Source organism: Myxocyprinus asiaticus, chromosome 28, assembly GCF_019703515.2.
Source record: "Myxocyprinus asiaticus isolate MX2 ecotype Aquarium Trade chromosome 28, UBuf_Myxa_2, whole genome shotgun sequence".
Taxonomy (NCBI): domain Eukaryota; kingdom Metazoa; phylum Chordata; class Actinopteri; order Cypriniformes; family Catostomidae; genus Myxocyprinus; species Myxocyprinus asiaticus.
Window position 1 is genome coordinate 34,006,738 of NC_059371.1, and position 12,950 is coordinate 34,019,687.

At 38.1% G+C, this 12,950-nt stretch overlaps 1 protein-coding gene across 4 annotated transcripts in view; it reads right to left on the bottom strand.

The window, feature by feature from the left end:
- LOC127419491 (arf-GAP with GTPase, ANK repeat and PH domain-containing protein 1-like) overlaps positions 1–12,950 on the bottom strand; it is a 32,487-nt gene that overhangs the window by 18,496 nt on the left and 1,041 nt on the right. For 2 of the 4 annotated variants that reach the window (XM_051660919.1, XM_051660917.1), the window contains exons 2-5: positions 8,406–10,037; positions 4,963–5,021; positions 3,897–3,984; positions 3,698–3,783 (exon numbers count right to left, since the gene is read on the bottom strand). In XM_051660919.1, coding sequence (XP_051516879.1) covers positions 3,698–3,783; positions 3,897–3,984; positions 4,963–5,021; positions 8,406–9,414 — 1,242 coding nt within the window. In that variant the 5' untranslated portion in view covers positions 9,415–10,037. The remainder of the gene's footprint in view (positions 1–3,697; positions 3,784–3,896; positions 3,985–4,962; positions 5,022–8,405; positions 10,038–12,950) is intronic. The other 2 variants (XM_051660918.1, XM_051660920.1) reach the window with 2 other exon arrangements.

A 12,950-nucleotide genomic window follows, 5' to 3' on the forward strand; every position in this document is an offset into this window, starting at 1 on the left:
TAAACTTCTGTCTTTGGGTGGCCTGGCGCTGCTAAGAATCTACTTAATGGCTCAACAGCTTGAAGCCGCAGTGCTCTTCTTTGGTTTTATATTTCTGTCAGTTGGCAGGCAATAAAAATCTGTTTGTTTGTATTTCTGGCATTGTTTGAAGTGCAAAAAACTACACAACAGCTTTTCGTCATGTTTTTCGTTGTTAAAATAGCCAAATCTGTAGGATATTTCTCTCCATTTCCCTCATAGGAATGTATGAGCAACTATGGTAACAGCACTTTGCTTTCCCCCACGAGCAGGCAGGGCCTCCTTGCAGACTGTATATATAAGGCCTCCAGGGGTTTTCAAACTGGGGTCCGGGGACCCCCAAGGGGACACGAGGGGTTGCTAGGGGGTCCATGGAAAATTTCAGAAGAAGAAATAAAGAGTTCTTAAATGTAAAAAAGTTAAAAACTATATTTACAGAATTTGAAGGAAAATTAAAGGAATGTTCCGGGTTCAATAGAAGTTAAGCTCAATCGACAGCTTTTGTGGCATAATGCTGATTACCAAAAAAAAATTTTTTTGTCCTTGACTTGTCCTTCCTTTTCTTTAAAAAAAGCATATATATAGTGAGACACTTACAGTGGAAGTGAATGGTGGTCAATTTTTGAAGGGTTTAAACACAGAAATGTGAAGCTTATAATTTTATAAAAGCACTTACATTAATTCTTCTGTTAAAACTTGTGTATTATATGAGCTGTAAAGTTGTTTAAAATTCCATTTTTACAGTCGTTTTAGGGTTTTTTGGCATGACATTTTTGGCATGGTAACGAAGTTGTAAAATTGGCTATAACTTTACACAGAAAAGGTTTGTAAGTGATTTTATCACACTAAAATAATGTTTACATGCATATCCTTTATGTCTTGTGGCTATACTTTTTTTTCTTTTTTTTTTTCTCCCTAATTTGGAATGCCCAATTCCCAATGTGACTCAATCTGGGGTGGCGGAGGACAAATCTCAGTTGCATCTGCGTCTGAGACCGTCAATCCGTGCATCTTATCATGTGGTTTTTTGAGTGCGTTACCGTGGAGACATAGCACATGTGGAGGCTTCAGCCTATTCAAGCATCCACACACAACTCACCACGCGCCCCACCGAGAGCAAACCACATTATAGCGACCACGAGGAGGTTACCCCATGTGACTCTACCCTCCCTAGCAACCAGGCCAATTTGGTTGCTTAGGAGATGTGGCTGGAGTCACTCAGCACGCCCTGGATTCAAACTCGTGACTCCAGGGGTGGTAGTCAGCGTCAATACTCGCTGAGCTACCCAGGCCCTGATTTTTGCTTTTTTTAAAGAAAAATAGGAACGCATCGGAAAAAATTTTTTTTGGTAATTAACATTACGCCACAAATGCTGTCGACTGAACTTTACTTGTATTGAACCCGAAACATTCCTTTAAGTTTAATCAAAATGTTTCTCTTCAGGTTTATACATTTAACTACTCAATTCTTGAGTAGAAAAAAGGATTGATGTCAACGTACTACAAAGTTTGCTAAATTATTACAGATAATAGGAATGCACCAAAATAAACCATTTTGGCTGATACAATACTGATAAAAAAACAACAACTATAAGCCGATACTGATATTTTGCATCTTTAACCTTTAAAAGATGTACACAGAGGTATAAATGCTATTGTATTGTTCTTTACATTGTAAAATAATTTACATTGAACATGGATTAGATAATTAGATCACATATGACAGGCCAAAATTTTGTCACAATGAAAGATACAAGATTAATATATATATATATATATATATATATCCAGGGTTGGGGAGTAACGGAATACTTGTGATGGGATTACGTATTTAAAATACAAACTATAAGTAACTGTATTCCACTACAGTTACAATTTAAATCATTGGTAATTAGAATACAGTTACATTCAAGAAGTATTTTGATTACTGAAGAGATTACTTTGCATTTTATTGTCATTTGTTTCATTTAATATTTAGTCCTTTCAGATGGAAAACATTTCTACATATAAATGATGTGATCCAAAGTGCATTTGAACAGCGGTGAAACACTTTCTTATGATGTGTTACATTCATACGAGCAGACAGAGAAGTAAGTTTGAAGTAAGTTTGGAGCAGAAGAAATAGAAATAAACCTTGTGTAAATTGTCAGCTTTACGCTAAGTTAAAATGCTATTTCTAGCCATTTTACATGCAGATGTTACCAGGCACGGTCATATTTTTTTTATCAAGAAAATTCACGTTGGATCATAATTTCTTTTTTTCTAGTAAGACCTTTGATATTAGGGCAAAAATCATATTCTTGATAATAATTTTTGTATTGGTTTCCTGTAAAAATATCTAAAAATTCTTAAAATAAGATCAATTTGATTTATCTTGTTTTAGAAACAACACTGCATAAGATATTTAGGTTTTTCAGAGAATGTATTTTTAACATGTGTATTTTGTCTTACTGTACTGGCAGAGTTTTTATAGTCAAAACAAGTGAAAAAATCTACAAGTGCTGAAGAAGTAATCCAAAGTATTTAGAATACGTTACTGACCTTGAGTAATCTAACAGAATACATTACAAATTACATTTTACAGCATGTATTCTGTAATCTGTAGTGGAATACATTTCAAAAGTAACCCTCACAACCCTGTATATATATATATATATATATATATATATATATATATATATATATATATATATATATATATATGTGCGTGTGTGTGTGTGTGTGTGTGTGTGTGTGTGTGTGTGAAAAAGAGGCTATTTTGCACTTCTGTTTTTGCAGTCCTAAACAACAGATCTCACATTTTACATATTATTATAGAACATTACAAATATATATTATGAATAATTATTTTTGACATGCTATTCTTTTTTGGATTTTATTTATTTTGGTAGGAATTTCTTTAGATTCCACACAGAAAAATGATTATAAACCTAATGCAACGCAATAAATGTACGTAATTAATAATAAATAAACCATCCATTTTTTATATTGCCATTTTCATGCGTTTGCGGTCATAGGCATGAAAACACCAATATCAAAAACCGGTGGTTAATATTGGCAGTTTATCTCGATGGTTTTAGCCGATGGCTATTATTTGGTCAATAATTGGCCGATACATTGTGCATCCCTACAGATAATATTTTAATAATTTTTTTTGGCAACACTACAATAACAATATAAAAGCTACTTATTTAAATTGAATTTATATAATATCACATTACTAAACAAGCTCATGCGTTGTTGCTTTCCGAAATGTGTCAAAACACAATTCATGACGCAACGCAAGTACGTGTTGCATTTTCAGCATTGCCACAAGGGACACTATAGCTTCTACAGTACTTTTTCTCTTTCAGGTCAATTACTGTCAAGCGCAGCAACAGTTTGAAGAGAATGTGCTCAAAAAGTTTAGAATACTTAAACTGTCACCAAATTTATAGCTAGCTACCCAAATTACTTATCAGGATAAAAGGAACACAGATATTTGATGGTAACGTTATCTCTCTTTGAGTACTGAGGTTTGTTACCGTGCACAGAAAGTTGCAAGAACGCAAGTATACAAGTATGTACAACAAGTTCATTTTCATCTGCATTTGCATACTTGCATATATATATATATATATATATATATATATATATATATATATATATATATTTCTGGCCTTAATGTACATACACACACCTGTGCACTTGGAGGGCCAGATTCCTCTCGGATCAGCAATAACTGACTCTGTCCCTCCACCAACACCTCCTTTTTATATCTTCCACCTTTCAGAGAAGAAAAAAAGGACAAAGGCAAAAGATAAGATAGCTTTAACGCAGCAAAACCATGAAAATGACACTCTTAAAAGAGGCAATGAGAACAAGCACAAGTCTCTCACCCTCATGCGATTCAAGAGGAAGATAACTTCCTGTGATGAATCTGTTTACCAGTGCAGATTTTCCACTGCGAAGGCTCCCCAGAACCCCCTGCAAGTGCCAGAGACACATTTTTAATCATCATTTCACATGTGATTATGCATGAAGTGCACCTGTTTTATTCTGCTTTTATTCCGCATGCTATAATTACAAGTACTCGGAAGAAAATGTTTTGATCAGAGGTTACTCAGGAGAATTATGTTTCATTTATGTATCAACTTTGTCTCAAATGTTTCTCCAAACATTCCTTAGCCCTCAGAGCCTCAAACACAGTGATTAATGATGTATTTTAGGGTTAGCGTTAGGGACAAGTTTTTAGGAAGCCACTAATTATTAAATCTTAATTTGATTGATTTTACATATTGTTTTGGGGGATGAATTTTGTGCGACTTCAGAAAACAATGGTTTTCCCATCTATGGGAAAACCTTGATTTTTAAGCACATTTTGCTTAGAGGAGAATATTGTGTGAATTAAGCAAGCTGTGACATTATATATATATATATAATATTTAATTAACAGCTTAGAGTGCAACTACCGTTTTGTGTAGTTACTCTCCATTTTTAATAAAAAACTAAAATAAATAGGAATTGTTTAATTGCTGCAAACAAACATTGTAATTCTGTTGCTCTGAGTCTCTGAGGGTTAGGCGAAATACAAAAGACACACAGTGTTATAATTGTTATATTTAAGAGTACAGAGCTGTAAAATTAACATTGATAGCACAGCTCAGATAATTTAATCTTAGACAAATTTCATATTTTCACAAATGTTAGCAAAGTTTGAGACATTTGCTCTATTTAATGTAACTGATGTCTAAGAGAGAACAAAATGAGATATTAAAAAGTTCTTGTTTGTGATATTTCTTTCCTATGGGCATATACAGTACATACGCTTAATAGTATGGCACCAATTTAAATGAAATCTTCTTTCAGTGCTCTTATGCATTGAAATATTGTTTCATAAATTAGCGTCTTGAGAGATTTTATATTGATGATTAAAGAATAATTTAAAAAATGGCTAGCTCTTACCAATCTCAGCTCTGGAATAGTACGGGTTAGGGTCCATTCCTGGCTATTGGCGCATGAAGCTAAAAAAAGAAAAGTCAGTAATGTCATAACTCAGAGTCTAGGCCTCAAATGTGGAATAATGCAACTAGATTTTTTACATAAAAATAATAATAATTAAAAAAAATGTGTTGGTGGGTGGTGCTTTCATGAGCAAAAGTCACCACAATGCTAGGGCGTTGCTAGGTGGTTGCTAGGGTGTTCTGGATGGTTGCTAGATGATTGCTTACGGACCAAGTCAAAACAATCCTCCAACATCTCTTTAATATTCTGGTCACTGAAATGGCTCTGGTTCCTACTTCAATGTAAGTCTATAGGAATTTTTTCACCCACTGTATGGCAAAAAAATTTCATTCATGTTGGTGTGAATATGGTGCAAGAACAAATTTTAATTCTTACAGTTAGGAGTGTGTTTATATCACTAACTCTTAAGTTTGAGCATTAGTAATAGTGATGCTTACCTCATAGCAGAAAAATAAATGTATGAATCCCAGCACAGAATGGAGACAAGATTATGTGCTGATTTATAATAAGTATATCCCTTTAGGTCACCTTTTTAAAAAAAGATCTATTAGATGTTGATCTACAGTTCAAATCCCCTTGTTCTTGACTTGACATCAGTGATATGAACGTCAGATGAGTCACATACAGGAAGAGGGAGTTTAACACCATTTTATGAACTCTGAACACAACCCTCAGATCTATTAAAGGAATAGTTCACCCCAAAAATTGAAATAATGTCAAATCGTTCCAAACTTGGAACATGGAATACAAAAGGAGATGTTCACTTTCTTAGTATCAGAAAAAAAAAAGATGAAAGTAAATGGTGACTAAGGCTGTCGATCACTAACGGTCTGCCTTTTGTGTTCTATGAAAGAAAAAGGCTAAGCCATATGGGTTTGGAACAACATGAGGGTGAGTAAATGATGACAGAATCTTCATTTGTGGGTGAACTATCCCTTTAAACAATAATCAGAAAAATGACATTATCATCTCTTTACATGACAAGCCACAGTTTTTTCAAGACCATTAAAATTTAAACACAAACCAAGCGTTAAAACATGCCCTGCTATTGCAAATTTCTATGCTGCATTCAGTTTCTTGTAGTGTTATACGTCTCTATTAATTCACAGGGTGTGAAGGACTGCAGGTGTATCCATGCAGCAGCGAGCATGGAGCATCCACACCCCTCTCTGCTTTTACTGGAAATCTTAGCGCCCTCTCACTATTTTTCTGCAGGGTTTCATACCCAGCAATGCTGTCAGCACCAAGTCACTCTTGCGATCTCCTCGTTTTGTGTGGCCACACAGCTGTGCCACCCTATTGGGGCATCAAGCGACGGATGAGAAGGGCATGCTGCTTTTGTTGCATTTGGGCACGGATGCATTAAAGCAGCTCATGACACACAGACGCAAGAGTTCACAGCTTAGAATGGAGTACGATCTGAGTTGACACTCATGTCATGAGCAGTTTCCTCTCTTACGCACCACCCACGACATAACGGAAGAGGTTTAACCCCCTCTGAATTCAGTGCAATTCTATGAGGTCATTGTACGCCAGGGCACATCAGGTCTCAAGCCAGTGAGGTCAGACAGTGCGATCCTTATGTGCTCTCTGAAGCCCTTCATATATGGCACACTACCCCCCTCTAAAAGGATGCTCTATGTGTCACATTCTTTTTTTTTTTTTTCAAAAGGTTTTCAAAAGGACCCCTCCTCACATACCCTCACTCCCATTCATTACATCTGTGGCTCGCTCCCTGGCATAACACAGCCACACAACAGGCAACTCTCTCAGACCTCCCTGTTGCCATGACAACCCCACCTCCAGCCGCTGCTTCTGTTCACTCGGAGAACACATACGTAAATATTTTGTGCGCGCATGCGTTGTGTGTACAGACACATCAGACCTTTTGCTCGCAGCATATAGACCACACACATACACACATATGCACACCAATATTAAACCACTTGTAAAATTACCAATGATGATGAAAAAGGACTGATAAGATTTTACCGTAATGGTATTCAGAGACTACTCTTCAAATCTGTACTGTTGCGGAATACATATGTAGCTTGCAAAAAAAGCCTTTGTCCATGATGTTAAAAGGATAGTTTCCCCCAAAATTAAAATTCTGTCATTCAGAGATCATTCACTCACCCTCATATTGCTACAAACCTGTGTGACTTTCTTTCTGTCTTGCGTGGAACACAAAAGGAGATGTTAGGCAGATTTTTTTCCATAACAGCAGAAAGAAAGTCCTACAGGTTTTGGAGGACATGATAAAGGAATTTTCATTTTTTTGGATGAACTATCCCTTTAAAGAGAGTAAAACATGTTCTCTTGACAAACGAGTTGAAGGCACCCTCATTATCTTCATTTTCTTCAGACAGGTCCTAATTAGGATTGATTGTTAGAAAAACTACACTTGTTTTGGTTGAGATTTAATCAAAATGTTCAGACATTATTCTTAAAATGTAGGATGGTCAGGGTAAAGCTCATCCATGAACTGTCTGTAGATTCAGTTATTCCAAAATTAGAAGTCAAAAAAGCAAGCAGAGTGAGTTTTTCCACTGTAAAATGAAAGCAGTTTAGGGTGTTAAATTTGTGGTTGGACAAGGTTCAGAATTATGAGGCTGGTGATGAAAGGATTGAAGCTTCTGTGGAAGAATGAGTTCAGAATACAGGAAGTGGGCGGAACATCAAAGATGGGATTAGGACATTTGGTAAAATCATGTTGACTGAGGCGTAGGCATTATCAAATTTGTTTCCCATTCCAATTATTCCAGTTCAGAAACAGAAATGGTAGGGGGTGGCTGTAAAGAAAAGACCAGGATCTTCTGCTTTTTAACTCTACAAACCAAGGCATTAGAATTAAGACTGGGGTATACAGTACTTCTTTTCCGTGTGCCATTCCATTTTGCGTGCTGTGGAGCGTTCAGCTTTTCAAAGTATTCTCTTTTGGCTGCGAGCTCCTTCGGACACGCTTGACACATGTACACTATGCGTGCTTTATGATACACTTTAGTACAGTCAACAGCAGGTGCATGTGCAGATGATGCACTCACTCTGCATGTCTAGAAAAACTGGGCTGCACACGGACAGTACTGTGCACACAGTTTGTGCAAGACTTAGCAGCACATGGAAACCCAAAGTATCATTTGGCCTTAAATGATACCAGAATTCTGTAAATGGTGTGAAATCTCCCACATCAATATGAAAAATTTATGTGAATTGAAACATCAAGATAGAAACTTTAGCTTATTGTAAATGTAGTACTCTATGACCTAACTTTCAGTGAAGAAATTTTTGTAGATGGATTGAGCATGAGTCTAAAGATGACCCCCCTCTCATTTTCAAGAGATCTGAGATGTTGAGTTGTGTATGGAAGAGTAATATTCTCCTACCTTCCTCCTCGCTGGATTCCCTCTGAATGGAGCTATAGATTGGGGTCACAATGGTCGTACTGGTTGCCACTGGAGTGCTCTTAGTAAAAATGCCACTAATAAATCTCAGCATCTTGCGATCACGTGCCGAAGCCCCCTGGGAGTGAGCTGTTCTAAAGTCAGATGTCATTTGGCCAGCTTTGCTCTTCAGGAGGTCCTCCGAGAGACAATTCAGGTCACTGTTGTCCAAGGTTCGACTCTTTCCCTTGCGTTGAGGCTTGGATATCAAGGCGACAGGGGTTGGCAAAGATGTAGATCCTGCCTTTAATCTCTCGGCTCGAGGACTTTGGATTCGCATGGCTATTATATCACCGTCAGTGGGCCTCTTCATCCCAACACCTCCTTTAAGGTCTTCATCACAGGGTTTGACCTCACTTACAGCCCATGATGCCCGGAAAGATCCAGGAGTGGGGCTGTTTGGAGACTGAATCCTGGTCCGACTGTCCTTATGGTCAAGGCTTTTCGAGGAGGCATGGATGCTATCTCTGGACTCCTTGAATTCACGACTACTACCGTGAGCTTTTAGGAGAGACACAGGTCGTTGGGTTGCACGAACTGGGATATCACCGAGATGCCGAGGAACCTTGGTTTGAGAGATTCCAGTGGATTCTCTGGCTCTTCCATTTTCTGTGGTGGGTGAGATTATTGATTTTTGCCTATCGCTGGGGCAAACACCATCTGTAAAAATTGCTTTGTCCTCCCTCGGGCTTTGGAGTAGTTCCTGTTCTACTGAGAATTTGATGGATTCTCCAGCCTCCAGCTCCACAGCCTCAGCTCTTTTCTGGCATTCCTGGCCTTCATTATTGGATTCAGTGTGTTTAAGATGCTTCGTTTCACTAGCATCACACCCCGTTTCCTCCAAAGTCTGCCTGCGCTTCTCCAATTCATGTTCCTCAGTGGTCTCTACTTTTACAAGGGTAAGGGAGATAAGGTAGGTGGTTTTTGACTGCGACGGGCCGGTTCGGTTCATGTGGTCCAGAATTTCCCAACAAATCTCAGAAGGAAATTAATTTAAAGCACAAAACAATCACTTGTTCAATGGCTTCTACAGCAAATCCATCAGACAGAAAGAAATTCAGGCAACTATGTCAAAGAGAAGTGATGAAGCGTGACCCCGAGTGAACAAAAATTCTCTCAATGTCTTTTGTGCTCTTGCAAACCACTGCGTTTCTTCACAAACCTCAGGTTCCATGTCATTCTGTCCGTATTGCTGTTCTCGAGTCCTCTCACACCTATTTTAAGCATGCAGACATATGCCCACTTCTCGACACCTGCATGAAAAGCATGCTCCTGATTTCATTGACTACATTCAACAAGATGCAGTTTCAAAGGCAAAAAATGACAATGGACACAATAGAAATCAGAAGAGAAAAAAAACACGTCAAGGACGAAACAGAGTAGAATTATATCTGGGAGACGTGCAGAGCTGTTACCCTCACATCAAGGCATATCACCAACCTGCTCCACCTGTGAAGAGTGAATCGCAGAAGTCAGTCTGGATGACACATGGAACAGTGGAGATGGTTATGGAAAGTCCACAGACAGAAATCCTAATGTCCTCACAGAGAGTCTATCCATCACGCCTTCAGTGATCTGTGCGTCAAGCAGTAGGGGATGTCAATAAATGTTAATAAATCAGACACCAAAACGATCATGCTCCGTTCAAGACAGCATGAAGCATTTCATGCCAAAGGTTCAGTTGAAATACACATGATGAACAGGGGTCTCACGGATCTCTCCAGTGGAAGGTCTTCTTCAAACCCACGCAGAACAGCACAGAGCAGGAATACCCTGCTTCTCTCTCCATCTCCCGCCTCTCTCTCTCTCTCTCTCTCTCTCTCTCTCTGCCCTTGTCACCAGCCAGACAGCTCCCAGCCCCTGCTATCCACAGCCTGCTACCCCCTCCCCTCTTCGCTCTCCTCTCTCTCTCTCTCGCTCACACACTCTCTCCTCTGCTTAAAAAGCGAGAATCAGTGATATGTTGAGGAATAAAGGCAGACTCATAAAGCTAGCAAGATCTGACGAGAAAGAGAGGTCAACCACACAAGAAAAACACAAATATGTGATGTGCAAAGCCGATCAAGACACGTCAATGCAGAAAAGGAGGCAGTTTTGCACTGGATCCAGTGCTGTATCAGGCAGTAATGTGCCACATATCACAGTCACAGTCAGTACAGTGATTCAAGAGTCCCCCTACCGTTTCCTTCCCAGACACTGAGCTTGCTTGTTACCAGGGTATTCCGAGGCTTAACTCCGCCTCCTCCATGTACTGATTCCATCTAGTCTCTGCCATATTTAACCTGCAGCTCTGTGTATTCACTGTCCTCACTAAGGTGTGTATGAATGAGTGTGTGAGGGCATGCAATATTATTGATGACTTCATTGATTGATCTGTTTGTCAAGTGGGCTGTATTGGTTTAATACTTAACATGAATTGACTCAATAACTAAGGAAGAGAGTATCAGAACACTGAATTTCTTTCTTTTTTTTTCTTTTTTTTAATGATTTTTGGTAGCATCTGGTAGCGGATAGAGTTACTTTAAAAAAGTGAATCAGAAGCCATGTAGGGTTTGCAAATCAATAATGCATAATATTGATTGCTATCAATCAAAAGGATAGTTGTCATACAGAATGCATTTCAATATAAGATTTAGGGAAAAAGTTTACAATTTATTTATTAGTGGTTAACTATTACTATTGTTAATGTTTCAGGATTAAGAGTTTGTTTAAATCTCTAACTATAACATTTTGTCACATAACTCATCCTACTCTGTTTGTGCTACAAACATGAATGATATATTCATACATTAATATTAATATTCATTGATACATTAAAATAATGGACCCGAATCATATCTAAGGATCAAAATATCATAGACACTTTTAACTTGGGGCAGTAAGCAACCACCCAGAACACTCTAGCAATGCCCTGGCAACCACCCAGATCACCCTAGCAACCACATAGCAACATGCTAACAATTACTCAGAACACCTTAGCAACTGCACAGCAATGCTCTGGTAACAACACAGACTCAACACAGACTCTAACTGGCAAGCAACTCTCAAATCTTCTTCAGAAAATATAAAAATCTAGCTTATATATTTCTGTAATATACATACATATATATACATATATGTTCTACTGTAGTGTATTCTGTGTGCTTAAATTTCACGGTACCCATTTCTGTCTTGGAGATCTCACACTCATAAACATATTTTTCCCTGTCTCTCTTTCCCCCTTAATCGCTGTCACTCTGCCAGTCTCCCACTCTCTTGGCTCCCTGCAGTAAGCAAGATTTAAATGTGTCAGTCCTATTCCCAAATCTCTGTGCTCAGAAGCCAACAGCAAGTATTTCTCCAGTTTTCTTCACTCTTTGTTTTCATTCCCATCAAGCATCCTTTCTGCCTTTTAATCCATATAAGATTTGGACTATTTGGGCTACTGAATGATATTCAAAGACCATGCACTTGTTTTTAATATCTTGATTTTAACTTGCTCTTCAAGGATTAGTGCTGCTTGCTAAGGCAAGCAATCAGATTTATGATTTTTGCCTGGAGGATGATAAAATGGGTGTCAAAATCTTCTAAACTTACAATGAGGAAGGGACCCAAGCCACATTAAGCAACCATAGAGACTTGGGGATGGGCTCTTTTGACATGGGGATGTAATAAACCACCTAGCAACCACCCAGCACTCCCTAGCAATGGCTTAGCAACCACTCATAACATCCTAGCATCATGGCGGTGAGTTTTGCACAGATAAACACAGACATGTACTATCAAAAAAATGTAAAAATCTAGTTTTAAATGTTGTGCATTGAAGAAATAGAGCATCCGTAAGATTCACTTGATATTGTCTTAATATTCAACTGCATTCTAGATCAACAGACACATAATCGCACACGAGAGGAAGTATGTGGAGGAAGTAAATTATACAGAGTATCAACAAATACTATATAAAAAGTGAATTAGTCACTGTCACCATAAGTTCAACCTTGTGAATATGCACTGCATGGACACTTGATAACATGAGACACTTTTGTAAATGTTGCATGCTAAAACAAGGATTTACCTTTATGTCAACTTAAAGGGATATTTCACCTAAATATGAAAATTCCTGTCATCATTTCTGTCATCACATGTTATCCCAGTCCTGTATGACTTAATGCTAGCATTAGTCTCCTTTCATTGTATGCAGCAAAGATGCAATGGAAGTGAATGATGACAGAGACTATCAGTCTGCATAACATCTCCTTTTTTGTTCAACGGAGAAAAGAAAGTCATATAAGTTTGTAGCAAGGGTGAGGGTGAGTAAATGATGACAGAATTTTCGTTTTTTGGTAAACTATCCCATTTGCCAGGCTTGAGAGCAACGGATGACAGATTAATTAAAAACTGGTTTCCCTCATTTCAAAGAAAGAGGAATCTTGTGGAAAACTAAGTAATTAGGTCAGATACGGAGTTTAAGAGTAGCACTGTAGACAGGTGGTGCCTGAGATGTAGAGG